Consider the following 20,459-nt stretch of genomic DNA (forward strand, 5'->3'; position numbering starts at 1 on the left):
TTAACAACGTGATGAGGCGCTATATATATCAAATGCATATATTATTAGGCAGTGCCTTTCAATGTATGGTAATGTCTCAAGGCACTTCACAGGGATAGGATTAGACACCAAGCAAGGGGGAGAGGGAGATGGCTATAGGTGAGTTCAAAGAGGTAGGATTCGAGACGGGTCTTAAAGACAGGAAGAGAGGGTAGGAAGAGAGGTGGAGTGGTAGAAGTGAGTTTCCAGATGTTATGAGCATAGGAACTGAAGGCTTGCTGGCCGAAGGTGGTGTGGAGACAACAGAAGTCAACTGCAAGATCGAGTTAGCTGAGTGAGGTGGGCGGAGGACTAGCATAGGAGATTGGAGAAATAAAGAGGATTAACGTCAGGAGGATGTCTCAAAGCGCTTCATGGGATACACTATAAAGTGTAGCGACTGTACTTGTAGGCAACGCACAGCCAATTTGCACACAGTTACATTAATGCATGATGTTCTTAACAACAAGATGCATTTGTGTAGTATTATTGTTGAAAGGCGCTATACCCAATGCAAGGATTTTTTAAATTTTAACTTTCTACCTCTCACAGCAGTGCCCTACAAATAGCCATTTAGTAAGTTACCAATATGATTTGGGGGGATTGTTGCTCAGGACACTGGGAGGAATGCTCTTCCCTTTTCAAGTAGTACTATGGTATCTTTAACATCCACTTAAGTAGGTGGACGGGACCTCAATTTAACGTTCTGAATCTGGAAGACGCCACCACCTAACAAAGCAGCACAGCCCAGCACTGCACTGGAGTGTCAGCCTACACTGTGAGTTCAAAGTCCTGATGTGGGATTTGACCCCACAGACTTTAGACTCTGAGGTTCCCAAGCGAGCCAGGCTGATAAGCATTCTGTGAAGTGGGTTAGTTGCAAAGTATATTTGGGTTTCCAGTTCACTCAGCCTTTGAGATAAAGAGGAAGTACAAATTGTTCTTTGAGTGGAAGTGTTGATCAGATAGATTCTCTTCTTGGTGAAATTTACTGGGAAATGGAAGCAGCTCTGATGTTACCAGTCTTCAAAAGATACGATAAATTGAGAACAATATGTACTTCTTCTAAACACAGTATGCTCCCTAACTATTAATGTTGCCTCTTAGAAAGTAACAAATATAATTTCTAATTTAACCATTTCCAGTCACCCAACATCCTCTTTAATCTCAGAAAGATATGGGAACTCATTTATTTGTCAGTGAAGGTTATCCTTAAAATGACATTGTAAACTGTCCACAATTTAATTATGCTAAGTGAAAATACATCCTGTTTAATAATATTTTTGTGTAAATGTAAGAACTAATGTACTTTGAATAGTAGTACTTCCAGAGAAACTCCTATGTCCCTGGTCTAACCAGTTTCCAGATTTCAGATCATACCAAGACAAACATACTATAATTCTGTTCATAGGTCAGGAATACTATTCTTGATCATGAATCCTAAAAATGCCACAAACACAATTTTATATTACATTGTTAAAATAACTATATGTGCCCTGTTTATTTTTCTATCTATTCTCCCTTCTCTGTTCTATCTGATACCATTTTTCATTTTGTAATGTCAGTTTCCCTTATTTCAATTATTGCCTTTCCTTTTTATTTCTTTAAAATGTTTAAACCTTTCCTCACCTTGTTTCTCTGTTTCAGCTGCCACCATCCATTTCTGGAGGTGGGAGTAAGTTTCATCGTCCAGTAAAGGGTTAAACGTATTTTCCAGCCATTTGGAAGAAGACTGTGTTTTGACCTGAGTTTCACATCTGTGATGTGATTGATGGGATCACGACACAGATGTGAAACTCAGGTCAAAATTCAGAATAGTTTTCTTAACAAGTAGGAGGCTAATCCCCCACACCCCGAGAGTGACCAGGCAAATAAACTGATCTGTGGCACTCTGTATGGTGAATGAATAAACACTTTGATTTCAAAGTCATTTGGCTGTGCAGTTCAGTTTAAGCTGTATATGTGCGATTGAGACGTGAGATAGAGTGGGAGAGAGAGGAGAGGGAGCTACTGGAGAGAGAGCGCGACGGGGAGAGAGACAGACAGAGGAGGGAAGAGAAACAGACTAAGGAGAGGAGAGAGACAAAGAGAGAGAGATGTGGGGGGATGGGGAGGGGGGAGCGAGAAAGAGAGAGAAACTGAGGGGCCCCAAGAGAGGGAGGGATGGAGGGGGGAGAGAGACACAGAGGAGGAAGAGAGACAGACATACAGAGGGGAAGGAGAGAGGTCACTGCCATGGAAACACAGCAGACAGACCGCTATGGCAGCAGACCGCACTGTAATTGTTTCAGTGACTGTCCAAAAAGGTTAATTGTTTCCAGAAACTACATATCTTTGATTTCAGCCCCAGAATAATTATCGCCATAATCATCTAGTTTTAACTTCAGATCCTTATCTGCGGAAAAAAACTTGATGAATAGATAGAGCCAAGATTGAAAACAAACATTAACTTTATTCTGAGGGAATTGTGCATCTTTAGTATATAGTTAAACTACTTCATTTACTAATATCACTGCTCAAAATCCTGATGTTAAATACCAGACATATAAGAAGCTGAACCCTAGTAATGAAGTCATGGCTTTTTGTTCTTCATTTTTCATTTTCTTCTTTATTTTCTTCAGTGACATTTCTGTTCCTAAATCTTATGTGGTCAGAGAACTTAGTCACTTTATTACATTTCCATGCTTGCTAACAATCTATTTTTGAATGATGAATGATGTAATGAAAAACTCCTGGTCCTGCTAACCTGGCAGACCAAAATCCAGATGTTAAATACCAGACATATAAGAAGCTGAACCCCAGTTAGTGACTTTGATTTTATTATTCTGAGAATGGTGCTCCTCTGTTGCGAAATAATTATTCTGGATGAAATAAGGAGTTGAGTTCAGAGGGGGACGGAATTGTCTGAGAGGGCGAAGGAAATAGTAACAAACAATTTAGACTTTTACTCATAACTTATTCAGTTGGACGTGCCGTCGTCTCTAAATAGGACATCGTGGGGTTCAAGACCCGTGTTGGGACTTGAGCTCAAAATCTAAGATGACAACCCAGTGCACTGATGGGGAGTGTTTCATATGGGATGTTAAACCAAGATCCTTTGCTGTCTGCATGTTCAGGTGGACATTAGAGAGCCCAGGACAGAATTCGAAAAGAGAAGGGAGATTCTTCAAGTGACCTGGCCAACAAATCTCTAGATTAATTGATCATTTGTGGCTACCTTACTGGCACAAATGGCTGCCACATTTACCTCCCAACAAAATCACAGTGCTTTGCAATCATTTCTTTCTAAAACCTTTTGATACGTTTTGATGTGAAAAGATGCTATAAAATGCCAATTTTTCTTTCTAGTTATTTGTAGAGTATTGTATGTTTACAATATTCTGACACCTTTTAAAATGTTTTTTTTACAGTCTCCTCAAGTGTTTTATATGTATTAGAGAACAGGCACTGCTCGTGCCTTCTAGTTTTAACTAAGTTGGATTAATTGCAGTTCAAATCTTTTTCTTTCTTGCATTGTAATTTATAGCAGTCTTTGAAGTGGTGAGAGTATTGAAGGGTAAAAGCTACCCAAGGCAGATGTGAATACCAGAGGCATGAATGTGGATTTATTACTGAATGAGTAATCCTGCAGCATGCTCCCAGTGAGACTTAAGAGCCTATTCAGGGGTTTGAGAAGTTAAGTTGATCACAAGGCTGGTGGTACATATAAAGCCACTCACACCTGATATTTTCAGGGCAATGGAATGTTACAGAATTGCTTGTGTATTTGTTTAACTGCACCGTACTTGTAGTCTGCATTGGTGTTTTATAAAACATCAACTCAATAAAAGATCTTAGGCATTCCAGTATAATGGGGGTAACCTCTCTTTGAGTCTGCTTGAGAGATGCAAATCTCCACACAGAAGGCTGAGTAAACATGGAACTGTATCCGGCACAGCATAGCTATACATTGTGTTCTCTCTTACTATCTGTTCCTTAAACTACTGTTCTGTGTCACTCTTTTTCAACTGGTAACACTCTTACCTCTGGAACACAAGATTGTGAATTCAAGCCCGACATCGAGACTCAGGCTCAGTGTCTTAGCTGACACTCCAGTGCAAAACTTGGTGGATGTTAAAGATCTCATCGTGCTACTTGTAAAGAGAAAGGGATGCTGTGTTTCACCAGTGACAGTTTTACATCTACTGAAATGTTAATTTCAAATAAACTACAGAGATATTGTTACGTCACAAAATTGTTGCAGTCATGAAAAATAGATTTTTTTAGCCCCAAATGTTAAAATATTTTCTGGGCTTACTTTCTCATTTAACATTTTGTCCATCGTTCTCACAAAGAGGAATGGCAAATCAGTGGGCAAGTCTTCAGCGGCAATATCTCACCACTCCCAGCAGGTTTGGGAGCAGGGTGACTGCTTGCCTCTTTCGTAGTGAACTGTTGTGTGGTGGAAAAAAATTAACACTTGAACAATTGTAATCTGAATATTACTAGAGGCCCAGTTTGGTTCAAAGTGTGTGATGTTGAAAGCGCCATAGTTACTATTAAAAACCTATATTTTGTTCGAAACTCAAAATTTCTATTCTTCAACATAAGTCACATTGTGTTAACTGTAAGAGAGATGCCATTCAGCTTGATAAAGAGTCAAGTGTGTTAACAGATGTGCGAAAAATATTTTTGAGCAACTTCAGTGCGAATTGCCGATTAAGAGTTTAGGGGCTCCAAATGTTTTAAATGATCAAATGCTTTGTTCAAGTCTTTCCAAATGACAGTAATAAATCTCTCCTTTCTTTGTCCCACTTGTAGAGCAATCCTTGAAATTACTTTCTTCTCTCCCCTTTTCCTAAAGGACCAAAAGGTTGATTGAAGATGTGATCCGAACGCAGTCTGGAGAAACGCTGTCTGAAATCCTGGAGACTCCAGCATCCTCACAGCAGGTAATTCAGCACAACTGAACTCTTCACTCCTGCTCCTAGAACATTTCTGGTTGGAGCTTGAACAGTAAAAGAAGTGATGAAACAAAACCGGTCACTATTTTCGGTCCTTCACTGTGCCAATGGCAACCAGGCCAGATATGTCATTGTAATACTGCTTGGCAACGAGTATTGACACTTCTTTGATGTACACAGTTACTGGTTTGTAGATGTTGTTACAGGAATGAGAACAATAACAAAACACAGCTTAAGGAATTGACGGACACTCTCATGCTCTGATGCATTCTCCACATACGTGGAGTCCTGTATCTCAGTGTTTAGAGCACTTGCCTTGCAAGCGAGACATCTGGGTTCAATTCCCGGCAGGGTGAAACCTTGGGCAAGGTTCCTTATTCCACACACCTGTTAATAATCCCTCCAAAACAAAGCAATAATAAATTGGTCATTTTCAATCCATGACTGTTTGTGGAACACTGCTGTGCGCAATTGGCTGCCGCGTTCGCCCACAAATATACAGTCAATTCACTTTACAGTGTGTTCTGTGAAACGCTTTGGGACGTCCTCCCGACGTGAAAAGCGCTATATCAAATGCAAGGATTATTATTATTTATTATTATTATCTGCATTGGTCTGTTTGCCTTTTTCAGTTTATTTGCTCCTCTGCAGTGCCTTCAAACTGGCCAAGTCAGACCTTATTGGCAGAGCGCCTGCTGTTTGAACAAGAAAATAACCTTGCAGCCTTCAGCCACATTTCTGGTTTGCTTATATTTACTGGAAATACTAATCTTTGCATTTGATATAGCATCTTTCACATCAGGAGATGTCTCAAACGCTTCATAAGATGTGCAACAAATATAGTGACTGTTTATTATGTAAGTTGAATGTGGCAGAACTGATAGGCATTCAGCTCTTTATATGTTAGAAACAGCAACCAAATTGAAGCTCTCTCAACAACACTGTGTGGCAGTGAGTAAAGCAAACCAGATGTTGGGATGTATCAAAAGATCAATAGCAAGCCAAAATAGTGCAGTAATCTTGCCACTGCATAAATCATTGGTTAGATCATACTTGTACTGGATACAGTTCTGGTCGCTGCAATACAAAAAGGATATTGGAGAAATCAAGAAGATACAGAGGAGGGCAACCAAAATGATTGAGGGAATAGAAGGACTGGACTATGAGGAGCGACTAAGTAAATTGGACATGTTCGCATTGGAAAAGAGAAGATTGAGAGGCGACATGATTGCTGTCTTTAAGATTCTAAATGGGTTAGACAATATAGATCATGACAGGCTGTTTCAACTTGTCCAGAATAGTAAAGCCAGAGGACATGGCCTGTGATTGAAGGGGGTAAATTCAGAACGAATCTACGCAAACACTATTTCAGTGAGCAAATAGTGAACCTGTGGAACAGGCGCCCTAGGGAGTCGGTTGAAGCAGGAAGTGTTGATTCCTTCAAATAGAGGTTACATAATTTTCTTCTAGAAAATAACATTATGGGATATGGTACATAGGTAGCTTGGGAAATATGTGCATGCGACCACCAGGAAGGTGGAAGGCAAACTAGATGGACCTTGGTCTTTTTTTGCCGAGCATTTCTTGTTTTCTTATGTAACCAGGACCCTGCAGCTCCAGCCCATTTTTGCTCTTTAACCGCCATCTCTCCTGAAGATGGTGACTCATGCTGGATGTTAATGGATGGCACAGGCTGCCTGCCAATACTATTTTTCAAGTGTGAATAAGCACAGTGAGTGCTGACTGGCTATTAAGCTATGGGGGCACCACAGCAAGCTATTCTCAACATCGACACATGGACTTTGCAGTAGGGGAGCGGATTGATCAGTAGTGATCAAAAAGAATCAATGGGGAGATGAGGAATATTTTTTTACAAGCCCCAGCGATGTGATTATAATATCACCTCAAATTGTTTCATTCCAATTTGGTTCAGAATTACTTGAGCTTGGGGTAGGGTTTAAACAGGAAAAAGTGAGGGTGCCGAGCAAAGAGCTATTAGATCTGTGTTTTGTGAGGGTGACTTCAGAGAGAAACATCACTCCATTTCACAATAAATCCTGTGAAGCACCTTGAGATGTCCTTCTGACATGATAAGGCATTACACCAAATGCAAGGATTATTATTATTATTACCATTATCCCTTATGCTTCTTTTTCTATGACTTTTTCATTCCAATTCATGGAAGAAACTGTGAATTGTGTTCGCAGCTGAGTCACGCAAACTCTTCTGGTGTGTTTTTTTGTGAACAAAGGCTTCAGTTTGAAAGCATCAAATCAGTTTCAGGCTTGGTGCATTTCTGTGGGGATGCCAGGATATAAAGATATAATTGGGATCTATGGTAACAGCCAAAATCTAGAATCAATGAATCATTTAACACAAGTCTTTTACTTCCATGTGAAGTGGATTGAATCAGGTCCAAAACAGAACTTTAAGGAGTGTTTCTGGCTGCACAGAATACAAACCCTAGACACATTGCTCATCGCTCACTTTGTTTTCATACAGTTGAATAGAAACAGTGGGTAGATCAGAACATGCTGGTACTTCCACTGCCTCACCCCTCAGGCTGCCGAAACACTCACGCATTCGTCACATCAAGGCTTGATTATGGAAACTCCCTCCTCATCGGCCTTCCCAACTCTTCCCTCCACAAACGGCAGATCATCACTCTGCAGCTTGTGTACTCTCACGCACCAGGCTCCATGACTATCACTCCCACCCTCACCCGACTCCACTGACTCCCCATCCCCCAGAGGGTCGAGTTCAAGATCCTCGTCCTCACTTTCAAGACCATCCATGGCTTTGTCCCCTCCTACCTCTCTGATCTGCTGACTCCCTACCAACCTGCCCGCTCCCTCCGTTCAACGGACTCCGGCCTGCTTCATGTCTCCCATCCGGGCTTTCAGCCTCTCTGCCCCCACACTCTGGAAATCCATCCCACGGTCTCGAGACCTTTCTCTTCGATCATGCCTTTGGTTGCCCTCCCACCTCACCGCCTTCCATCACCCCTACACCACCACACCCCCATGTTCGGGCCCCGACACCTGACTGTTCAGCACTTTGGAATGTCCTCCCGACGTAAAAGGCGCTCTATAAATGTAATTTTGTTGTTGTTATTGTTGTTGTAGGAGAGGAGAGTCTGTAAACTGGAGTAATTTAAAGTTATGAGTTGCTTAACAGTGAACCTATTTTCCAGGGTACAATTTCAAACCTCCCACTTCAGCTCTTCCACTTCCCACTCAGGGTTTAAAAATTTTAATTTTTATTACATTTTTGTTTGCTCAGCTGGGTGTGTGACACATGCGGAAACACAACACCATCCTTATAGGTATCTGAACTAATCAGTGTCCCATGGATTCCACCTATACATTGGAAATTCCGGTGTATTGGAATGGAATGCACAGTCTCCCTGGAGAGACAAATCCTGCTTATTGTAATTCCAAAGAGTGTTAGGCGCAGACTGACGAGCCAAGGTTTAGGGACCCCAGAGTGTGCATTGGGGTACTTCCAGATAAATCCAGCTAAACCTGCATAGTTACAAAACACCATTGCTATTGCTGTTTACCAAGCTTTCCTGCTGCTTGTCCAGCTGGGATCACCCTACTCGTCAGGGCTTTGGCTTGCAGGGTGAACGGGAACTAATCATAATTGCCTTTTATCTTGTGCGTAACCCATACACTTCCATTGGGTCCTACAAAGGTTAACGGAAAATAAAAAGGTGTATTATTTTTAAATACTAAAGATTCCTGTTTTAATAGATGTGGACGGGCTAAGAATAATTATCCTCTTTAAAGATCTGACCTCAAATGTAACAGAAAAGCTAATGCTAATGCACATCCGGTCTTGAAACTTCAGTGGAGTCCTGTAGCTCAGTGATTAGAGCACTCGCTTTGCAAGCGAGAGACCTGAGTTCAATTCCAGGCAGGTCAGGGCGAAACCTTGGGCAAGTTTCCTTACTCCACACACCTAATATTAATCCCTCCAAAACAAAAAACAATAATAAATTGGTCATTTTCAATCTACGACTGTCTGTGGGACATTGCTGTGTGCAATTGGCTGCCGCGTTCGCCCACAAATATACAGTCAATTCACTTTACAGTGTGTTCTGTGAAGCGCTTTGGGACGTCCTCCCGACGTGAAAAGCGCTATATCAAAATGCAAGGATTATTATCATTATTAAGTGGGAAGAGTGCCTGCACACAGTGACTGCTCTGCCCTTCCAAATCCTGCCGATGAGCTAGTTTGGGGGCTACAGTGGACACCTGTAGCTTAGTAGTTAGAGCACTCGCCTCGCAAATGAGTGTACCTGAGTTCGATTCCCAGACATGGCGAAACGTTGGATAAGTTCCCACACGCCTCTGTTCACCTAGCAGTAAGTAGAAGCGCGGTTATTCAATGATTGGCGTAACGCTTTTCCAGGAAGTAATAAACCATTTGAAATTTTTTTTTTAAAATGGTCACTCAATCTATGACTGTTTGTGGGACACTTCTGTGCGCAATTGGCTGCCAGGTTTCGCCCACAAAATATACAGTCGATTCACTTTACAGTATATCCTGTGAAGCGCTTTGAGACGTCTCGAAGATGTAATAAAGCGCTATATCAAATGCAAGGATTATTATTATCAATAGTGGCCTGGAGTACTGCAGACCCGCCTGGTTCAGGAACTGGACTACCAAACTCGCTATAGAAGGTTGACTCGATACTGAGAATCTGCTGCCAAGCATGTCACGTTGGAGCTAGTTCAGCTCCATGGAGACTCCGCTTACTTCTCCTCACCAGAAGGATAGTCACTAGACTATAACATAATGATATAACTATTTATTACATAAATAGAAATAAATATGACCCCTGAGAATCAAGAGAGGACCATCAATGATGCAGGAAATATAATCTGACAAACTATATTGTTTTCATTGGTTACACCTCACCAGTAATCCCTGTGACTGAGCATATACATTATGCGATTTAGTGTCCGGTATGTGAACAAATTCATCTAATCCTTCTGTCTTCTGCTGTGTTTAATAGGAAGCTGAACACATGAAAGTAGTTAAAAATCGTGCAATTCTGGATGCCAAAATTCCTGATGAAATGAAACACAACCAGTCCATTCTTGAGGATGGGCTGCTCCCAATTGAACAGAAAAAACGGAAAATTCAAAGGAACCTTCGGACACTGGAACAGGCTGGCCTGGCCTCCTCAGCAAATAAATTCCAAGAGATAATCAGTGATATTGCAAAAGTACGTGACACAGCAACCTGATATTTAATATAGCTTTTCCTAGTAAAATTTCAGCTCAACTGAGTTAATAGCATTCTCGCTTCTGGTTCAGAAGGTACAAGCCCTATATCAGAACTTGAGCTCATTGTTCAGATTGTTGCACCAGTGCAGTACTGGTAATGTGCTGCATTCTCCTCAGGTGTCAATTCTCCAACCTTCACTGCGAGGAGATGCTGGATTTCCTTGAATCCAAAATCAAGGGAATCCGCTCCACGGTCACTCCCCCTCCAACTTCCACCCATCCCCCACCCCTTCCCTCCCACACTGCGACTTCTACCCATCCTCCCCTACAAACCTACGAACCCGTTTCCCCACCCTCTGTCACCAAACTCATCTTGTCCCTGAAACCCACCACCTGCTTCCTTGACCCCATCTCCACTCCTTATCTCTCAGCTCCAACCTTCAAGGCCATGTCCTTAAGTGGTTTAGGTCGTACCTCTCCCATCGACTTCATTTTGTTTCCACAAACGGCTTTTCCTCCAGCCCCCACACTGTCTTGTGCGGTGTCCCTCAGGGCTCTGTCCTCGGTCCCCTCCTCTTCACCCTCTGTGGAGTCCTGTAGCTCAGTGGTTGAGCACTCGCTTTGCAAGCTAGAGACCTGAGTTCAATTCCAGGCAGGGCGAAACCTTGGGCAAGTTTCCTTACTCCACACGCCTAATAATAATCCCTCCAAAACCAAAAACAATAATAAATTGGTCATTTTCAATCCACGACTGTTTGTGGGACATTGCTGTGCGCAATTGGCTGCCGCGTTCGCCCACAAATATACAGTCAATTCACTTTACAGTGTGTTCTGTGAAGCGCTTTGGGACGTCCTCCCGACGTGAAAAGCGCTATATCAAATGCAAGGATTATTATTATTATTATTATTATATGCTCCCCCTTGGTGACATCATCCGCAGACATGGGGTTAACTTCCACATGTATGCGGATGACACCCAACTCTACCTTTCCTCCTCTACCCTCAACTCCACGACCACCAATGTCCTGACAGCCTAACTTTCTTCAGCTCAACGTGCGCAAAACTGAGGCCCTCCTGATTGGCTCCGCACCTCAGGCGCTGACAGCATTAGCATCCAAGGCTGCATTCTCCACCTCTCAAAGCCAGTCAGGAACCTCGGTGTTCTGTTCGACCCTGAGCTGTCCTTTCTTCCTCATATCCGCGCCACAACTGGCACCACCTTCCATCACCTCCGGAACATCGCCAGACTATGGCACTACCTCACCCCTCACACTGCTGAAACTCTGGTCCACACCTTTATCACCTCAAGGCTGGACTATGGGAACTCTCTCCTCGCCAGTCTTCCCGGCATCTCCCTCCACAAGCTGCAGGTCATTCAGAACTCTGCAGCTCGTGTACTGTCCCGCACCAGGCTTCGGGACCACATCACTCCCACCCTCGCTCGCCTCCACTGGCTTCCCATCCCCCAGAGGATCGAATTCAAGATCCTCATCCTCACCTACAAGGCCATTCACAGCCTCGCTCCCTCCTACCTCTCCGACCTACTATCCCCTACCTACCTGCCCGTACCCTCCGTTCCTCTGGCTCCGGTCTGCTCCACATCCCCTGCCCCAACCGCCCTACCATCGGTGGCCGGGCCTTCAGCCTCTCAGCCCCGAGGCTCTGGAACTCCATCCCCCAGTGCCTTCGCCTTGTTTCCTCCCTTTCCTCCTTCAAGTCCGGTCTCAAGACCTTTCTCTTTGACCGTGCCTTCAGCTCCCCCCTCGACTCTCTACCTCCTCCTCGCTCCCTCCCTTCCCTCCCCTCACCCTGACTATTTTCCCCCTCCTCGCTCCCTCCCTTCCCTCCCCTCACCCTGACCATTTTCCCCCCAAGGCTCGGGTCCTGACCCAACTGTCCAGCGCCTTGGGATGTCCTCCCGATGTGAAAGGCACTCTATAAATGGAATCTTGTTGTTGTTGTTGTGTCGTCATTTGCATGAGACGTTAAACTGAGGTCCCGTCCACCTGTTCAGGTGGATTTAAAAGATCCTGTGACACTATTTGAAAATAGAAATTAGTTTCGCCCAATGTCATGGCCAACGATCCTCCAGGTTAATTGATCATTTACCTCCTGACTGTTTGCAGGACATGGTTGGCACAACTGACTGCCATGTTTCCGGCAAAATAACGCCCATTGTTAATAATATGTCCAAGATGCATTGAAGTGTAAATTAGAAATTTTCGTGGTGCTCCAGTAAGAATTTATTTGTCTTCAAAGAGTTTTATTCTGTGTTTCAGGATATTCGGAATCAAAGACGGTATCGGCAACATCGCAAGGCTGAGCTTGTGAAAGTGCAGCAGACCGTGAACGCACTTAACTCAAAGTCTCAGTTTTATGAAGAACAGAACAATTATTACAACACGTATATTAAAACCTGCCTCGACAACCTAACGAGAAAGTAAGCAATTGTTATGGCTCCATTTTGTAAACCATTCAGTGTTGAGCAACTAGTTCTGAATTGTCCTCAGACAGGCGCTCTAAGACACTACCCCACACTTTATAAATCTATGTTGTTGTTGTTGAGATTTGGGGGGTGTTGTTTTCAAACATTGTTGTATTAAATGTCGCAGCGGGTCAGATTCTGATGATATTGACGTATTTTCTTACAGGAATGTCAGAAGGTCAATTAAACTAGATGGGAAAGGAGAAGAAAAGGGCAGTAAAAAATCAAAACCAACCACTTTGCGTTACACCGCATCAAGACTGCATGAGAAAGGAGTTGTTATGGAAATTGATGGACTGCAGTCCAACCAGTAAGTAATAGCATATTTGGTATTCAAAAGGATAAACAACAACAAAATTATGTTAGAATTATTACTAAACGTTTCAGTGCTATTTTAGGTTGTAGTAAGAATTTATGTAGTCTATATAATTTCTATACATGAGTATATCATTGTATAATAAATTAACATTTAATTAATATATAAATTAATAATATTTACATAAATTCCAGGATATTGGGATGCTCTCATCCAATTACCGATGAGAATTTCAAATTTCTTTCTTTCTAGCTAGTTGATTTGCAAATAAAACATCCATGCATGAATTATTTTAAAACCTTATTTCTTCAAAAAGAACTTTGCCTGAATTCATGTTCTTAAGTATTTGAGAAGCAGAATCAAAATTAGCACACTAGTTCGACATTTTAGATTAGCCATGACATTGGACATGAACTATTTACTTTTGCATCTTCCAATGAATCCTGCTTTTCCATTTGAATCTCACTTGATTTGCAGTAAAGATCACTGTCTCCACTTTTCTTTTTTTCAGTATAAGTGACCATAGGAGACTAATTTGTGGTATTTCTTAGCTGGATACTTTTTTAAAAAATCCAATTGGAATTCCAGTTCACCCAGGTGAATTCCACTCCAGACATAGATCTTGTCAGAGTACTGATCTTGCCAGCGCCTTGGGACATCCTCCCGAAATGAAAGGCGCTATACAAATGTAATGTTGTTGTTTACGTGGCTCAGTAGGATATACTTCCAGTTACCAGCGAGAGCTCCTGTTTGCACAGAGCAAAACAACAATCTCAGGCTGACACTGCAGTAGTATTGTCAGAGGTGCTATCCTTCACTTCATGGCTGTTTGTTATTCGCCTCAAATCTGTTTCTGAAACATTGCAATGTGCAAATTGGCTGCCACATTTTCCTACAAATACAGTCACTTCATTTCATAGAAACTTTGTGAAGTACTTTGAGATATTATTGACAAGGATTCATTTTAGGATTTTTTTTGAAGACATAAGATTTTAAAATAAATAACACAAACACGGTTGTTTTACCTGTGAATCAAGACGTGATAGCCCTAAAGGAAGTGTAACATTTTTTATTATGGAATCCCATTAAGATGCATCTTAAGATTATTTCAATTAAAACTGTTGACCTCATGTTTTTTTTGATAGGTTTAAGAATGTCCTCTTCGATATCACACCAGGTGAGGAAGTGGGTGACTTTGAAGTCAAGGCCAAGTTCATGGGAATAGAAATGGAAAAAATACAGCTTCATTTTCAGGTAAAACACAAAGGCAATTGTAAAAAAAAAGATTGAGGGCATTGCCTATTTACATAACTTGGAAGTGTATAAATACATGTGTTGAGCACATGCTAACATTTCTAAGCAGATTTGTCATAATGTTTTGTTCCAATTGGATTTTATATCAGATCACTAGTGTATTTGATCCCTTTTTCAGGGTAGTATTGGGTGTCTGGCTCTCTTTCTCCCTTACCCCCACCTCCACATCAAATGTCTTGCAGTAACAAACGTGAGCTGTTTCTTTATCACAGAAAGAAAATTGGGTTTATATTTCTGATCATTTGCTAGTACAGTTTATGGTGAGGGAGAAAAAGGTTTGGATTGCTGCTAAAATAAAATAAAAGAGAAGGAATACAGAGAGGCGAATATTCTAGATGCACATTATGGAGTTTTAGTGACTGCAGTGTTCATGTCTTGGTGCACTGTGAGGGCAAGATGTTCAGTGGGGAAGGGCGAGATGAAAACTTTGAGCAGTCACCATTTAACTCGCAGTCCTTCTACCCTTTGAGATTTAGTGGACACAATATTGAGATTTGGATATAATAGCAGTTACACAACAACAAACAACAAATTGTATTTACATAACTTCTTTCTCGATTGTGAGGATGTCGCAAGGCACAGTTACGTAAGGGCCTGGATGAGTGCAAACTTCTTGCAGCTGAATGTGGACAGGACAGAAGCCATAAACCTTGGCTCCCGTCAATGTCTTCACTCCTGTGGATCTAAACTCCTAGTGCACTATCCAAACGTCCGGTTCGACCCCCAGCTGTCCTTCCTCCCCCACATTCGGTCCCTGACCGGGACTGCCTTCTTCCATCTTCGCCACATTGCCCTCCTCCGACTTTACCTTACCCCAAATGTAGCTGAAACCCTCATGCATGCGTTTGTCACCTCGCTCCTGGATTACTCAAACACACTCCTCACTGGTCTCCCAAGCTCCATTTTTCAAAAGATCCGGCTCCTTTAGACTTCTACCACCCACATACTGACCCGGACCAAACTCCGTACCCACATCTCACCAGTTCTGGCCAGACTCCACTGACTCCCTATCACTGAACGGATCAATTTCAAGATCCTGAATCTCAGCAGTGTCCCACAAATAGTCATGGATTCAGTGACCAATAAAAATTATGGTCTCTGACCTTAAACAAAAAAACTTGCTAAAGTAGATATGCAGAAAAGCTCTTAAGGTCAGGACTGCTTCACGGGGAGGGTTGTGAAGATGTGGAATATTCTGTCTAGAAAAGTGTAGAGGGACATTAGGAATGTTTAAATGAGAGAGAGACAGATACTTGAGTGTTTTTCTACATTCCTATGTTCCTATGTTCCTCATATGTTAAGTAATAATAATAATAATAATAATAATCCTTGCATTTGATATAGCGCTTTTCACGTCGGGAGGACGTCCCAAAGCGCTTCACAGAACACACTGTAAAGTGAATTGACTGTATATTTGTGGGCGAACGCGGCAGCCAATTGCGCACAGCAATGTCCCACAAACAGTCGTAGATTGAAAATGACCAATTTAATTATTGTTTTTGGTTTTTTGGAGGGATTATTATTAGGCGTGTGGAGTAAGGAAACTTGCCCAAGGTTTCGCCCTGCCTGGAATTGAACTCAGGTCTCTCGCTTGCAAAGCGAGTGCTCTAACCACTGAGCTACAGGACTCCAAGTGGTATTTTAAACCCCATCTTTAGTCCTGTGGTTGTAACAGGATATTGGTAGCTCAGCATTCAATTTCAGGTGGCTGGGACTTTATATTAAATTCAATCCTCCTACCGTATTCAGTTCTCTGCCATTCTAAATTACCCTTGCTAATGTATTCTGAGCCTATGGGTTGATAGACTGGGATCTAATGCACAGCAATTTCTAACTGGATTCCTTAATAAGAATTCCGAGTTGGAACCACTTCCTGTAATCAGTAAGTATATCAGGCCAAGGCTCTGAAAGTAGATTGTGGGCATTGTGGCATTCCTATGGCTTGAGGGATGTGCTTCTGGTTTTCTCATTGAGAAATCCCATTAGAATTTAATCTCTTTCAGAGGCTTTTGTGGAATTATCCTTCTAGAAGTGGTAATAAATAACTTCCTTGCTTTCCCAGGACCTACTACAGCTGCAATACGATGGTGTGGCTGTTATGAAGATTTTTGACAAGGCTAAAATCAACGTCAATCTGCTGGTCTTCCTCCTGAACAAGAAATTCTATGGAAAATGACCCAACCGCACTATAGCAACCCTGTCAGTCAAATTCTTACTAAAATCTTTCTGGATCATTAATTTAAAGAATGTCTTATTCGCAATCTATACTGGGATCGGGAAAGATATTTTGATTTTCTCCAAGAAAAAAATGTATATGACAGTATTGGACCAAAACTGACTTTTGCCATTGTTCTTTCAGCTTAAGTCTTAAACTAGTTTGTACCTTCTCAGTGTTTCCAAAGACTTCATAGGCATAGATTTCTAACTTTAAATGTTTAAAAACGCAGAAAAATGTGCTTTGGGAAAGTTGGCTCTCTTACTGCAGACAGTTTCTTTGCTTTATATAACTGCAGTTAATTGGATCCTCAAAAATGATGGATCCAGTACCTCCCAGTTTACTTTGCTCTCAGCTCTATACTGTATTTGCTGGATATCTCCGCCACTTTAGAGGATTCTCATGATTCCCTAAAAATCACAATGCAAATGGATTTAACCTGTGGTCCATCCCTCTTGGATTAATGTCCAGTTAAAGTGATGCACCAGTTACAGTACTATAAAAATTAAAATTAAAATTTTAAATTTTAAAAATGCTAAGGTCATTGGGTTGTGTACCAGTAAGACGGATGTGTGGACTAGATTAGCCATGATGACACTGGACATGATTTATTTACTCTTGCATCTTCCTTTGAATCTTGCTCTGCCATTTGAATGTAAATTAAATACAAATTGAGGTCCAGTTACTGAATTGGTAACAATGTATCAAGATGGCCAGGGCATATTCAAACCTGTTTCTGTATGTTTAAATTGTCTTTTGTGGTTCAATGCTGGAAAAGCAACAGGAGCTTCAGAATTGAAAGTACAAAGTTTTACTTAAATGTTTGTACAGTCAACAGCAGAGCAGCACACAAAACTCACTTATTTCCAATGAGTGTTGCCTGTGAAGTGCGCACAGATTGCCTTTTACCTCCATCCACTACTTATCCTGCAATCAGTCGTCACTGTTCCTCAGTGCCTGTCACTTGTACTGCAGTCTAATGCTGAAGTCTGATTGTTCAAGTTTGAATTTCTTTCTCCTTGTATTTGAGCAGAATCCCAAATGCTGGTCTAGATCCAAGTATAAAGACACAATAGGTATGGGTTTGGTTGGAATATGAAGCCTCCTAATTCCAAGTTGAAATTTTACTGACAGTCAATACAGGAGTCTATTTTAATCAAGAATATCTAACACATTTCTGAACGCCAGTTACGCTAACAATTTTAACTTCAAAATTAAGCATTTTTAATGGAGAATTCAATTCTACGGTAAAACATTTCAGACAGTGACTTGGGTGCAATGCTATGTGCATACAGGGTAAGAAAGCTTGCAGTACATTTTGACTTTACACCTAGTTCCTGCGATTGAAATGTCCAGCACTCTATTCTAATATATCTTTTACAACCATATATTTCATTATGGCTTCTAAAAAGAATATTCTAACTAGGGGTTACTTGATTCCTCCACTTGCTATGCCTTTGCTAATCTTCCGTTTTCTTCCTCTTGTCCATTGATAAAAAGCTGTACAGTAAATAGGTGGATCAAGTTATGAATCATATTTGAATGCTTCTGAGATGAAGATTGTTTTCCTCTCAAGCATCAGGAGACTGGATTGCAAACTGTGGCAACTGATGGAATTTGTGAAATAGTTGCAAATTTTGCCCATGGAATCCAAATCTACAGTCGCTATCATCTTTTATTCATTAAATACAAAATAGAATACATTCCAGTTGTGATTTTTTTAAAAATCTATAAAATGTTGATTTTTGATCATAAATTTGTGGAAAAACAGAACTTTAATTTCCGGGTTATGGGAGCACTGCAGCTTTATCCTGATCTCTAACCCCAAGTTTTCCGTGCTGCTTGTTTAGTTGAAAAATAAAACGTAATCATTTATTTTAATAGTTTGCTTTACTGTACGATTTCACTTCTGAAACCATTCCTTTTTAAAATATTTGATGTAAAGATAAAATATATGATTGAATAACATTAAAAGATATTAAAATATGCACTACTGCCTAATGGCCAAAAGAATACTTGCAGCCAATGTGTGTTCTACCTGTAGGATGGTAATGCTATGATTTGGCTCTAGTGATTTGATTTATGTATGTATCTGGTCAGTGAAAACCAATATTTTGTGCCTTTTGTATGTAAGCTGCTCTGTCCTGTAGTGTATGCTATTTATAGCTGTTCCCTTTTTAATACCAAAAATGGAACCACCTTTGACAACATTGGTTTGTTTTGGTCTGCCTTGTCAAATTGTTCTATGGAAAATAAATCTTTCTAAAAACTCGATTCACTTCTGTTGCCCTGGTCATCACGCTGGGATACTAAGCGTGTGACTTTCTTGTGTCCTGCTGTGTTGGTGAGTTATGGGCTTTGTTTTTTTAACAGGGAACGATCTAAACTTTCACAACTTCATGTTTCACAGGAATTTATCTTTCAACCATTAACTGGCGTCAAGCTAACATGTCCCTGATACAGGTGCTTCGAACCATGCAGATTAACACTGCAGTTGAGGATTTACAGGCTAGTCATTCTTATTCTAGTTTCTGTACACAGAATTGTCAGGGCTAAATTTTATTGCCATTCCTCCTTAATTTCCATCATACAATACCATGAGATCCAGCAGCCGGGTGCCTAGGCTGGGCAAAGACAAGTTCCAAACCTCTGGAATCAGCCAAAGTCCCAATGATATAAAACAAGGAGGATCCGTGAGCTGTATGTCTGACCTTTCACAAGGTCACCCAGTATCAGCCTGGTTTAGTCATTCTAACTCATGCACAATCAGCAGGAAAGCTTGCCAGACAGTGCTATCAATGGTAAACTATGTGGTTTTAGCTGTTAATCTCCAGCAGGACCCCAACACATTCTCCGGGAACCTCAAGCCTTGTCTTATAATAATAATAATAATCCTTGCATTTGATATAGCGCTTTTCACGTTGGGAGGACGTCTCAAAGCGCTTCACAGAATATATGTAAAGTGAATTGACTGCATATTTGTGGGCGAACGCGGCAGCCAATTGTGCACAGCAATGTCCCACAGACAGTCGTGGATTGAAAATAACCAATTTATTATTGTTTTGTTTTTTTGGAGGGATTATTATTAGAACTAGAACTTATTATTACTTATTATAACTTATTATTGTTATTATAACTTATTATTCATAGAACTTATGAAGATTTACAACAACAACTTTCATTTTATGGTGTTCTTCATGCAGAATAATAACTAGTAGGTTACAGGAGGTGCTGAGGGCACCTTACCCCCTTTCTCCATATGTAAACAGCAAGATTGTTTTTGTCTACAGAAAGTACAGCAAGATAGCAGCAATAAAACCTCCCACACTGTTGTATGAAGGTCTGTGTCCTCAATAGTGCAGAGGTATTTTATCTCCTTTTGGCCTGTAAATGACTTCACTCTTTTGTTCCCAGTCATTCCTGTCCTTCGTAAATGATCTGTTCTTCACACTTTTAAGAAAATTATTCTGATGCTCTCAGCCCTGGAGATCAATATATTCATTCAGCCCACTTATAAATGAATCAGCTGGTTTTCAAACTGAGGACATCACATGATATCGCCAGTTCACGTAAAAATACATATAGTCACTACACTTTACAGTAAACCCTGTGAAGCATTCTGAGAAATTTTGATGATGTGATAAAATAATAATCCTTGCATTTGATATAGTACTTTTCACGTTGGAGGGATACCGATAAAGCACTTTGTGAGATTTACTGTAAAGTGTAGTGACGGTATTTTGGAGGCAAATGTAATAAGTTTGTAGAATCATAGAACTTGACTGCACTGAAGAAGGCCAATCTGCCCACTGAGTCTGCACTGACTGTTCATTCAATCTGACTGCCCCACCCTAGCCCCACACACCTCCAACGCTCTATCCTTCATATACCTCTCGACTTCCCTCTTGAAACCAATAATGGACTCTGCCTC

The 20,459-nt window shown here is 41.1% G+C and overlaps 1 protein-coding gene across 1 annotated transcript in view; it reads left to right on the top strand.

Moving 5' to 3' along the window:
- iqgap2 (IQ motif containing GTPase activating protein 2) overlaps nucleotides 1-18,802 on the top strand; it is a 191,218-nt gene extending 172,416 nt beyond the window's left edge. Inside the window, exons 34-39 of the mRNA XM_042334747.1 lie at nucleotides 4,862-4,949; nucleotides 9,985-10,197; nucleotides 12,478-12,638; nucleotides 12,850-12,993; nucleotides 14,145-14,253; nucleotides 16,376-18,802. Of these exons, the coding sequence (XP_042190681.1) occupies nucleotides 4,862-4,949; nucleotides 9,985-10,197; nucleotides 12,478-12,638; nucleotides 12,850-12,993; nucleotides 14,145-14,253; nucleotides 16,376-16,489 (829 nt within the window). The 3' untranslated portion in view covers nucleotides 16,490-18,802. The remainder of the gene's footprint in view (nucleotides 1-4,861; nucleotides 4,950-9,984; nucleotides 10,198-12,477; nucleotides 12,639-12,849; nucleotides 12,994-14,144; nucleotides 14,254-16,375) is intronic.
- The last annotated feature ends 1,657 nt before the right edge of the window (nucleotides 18,803-20,459 follow it).

The sequence above is a fragment of the Callorhinchus milii genome, unplaced genomic scaffold, assembly GCF_018977255.1.
Source record: "Callorhinchus milii isolate IMCB2004 unplaced genomic scaffold, IMCB_Cmil_1.0 Scaffold1, whole genome shotgun sequence".
Taxonomy (NCBI): domain Eukaryota; kingdom Metazoa; phylum Chordata; class Chondrichthyes; order Chimaeriformes; family Callorhinchidae; genus Callorhinchus; species Callorhinchus milii.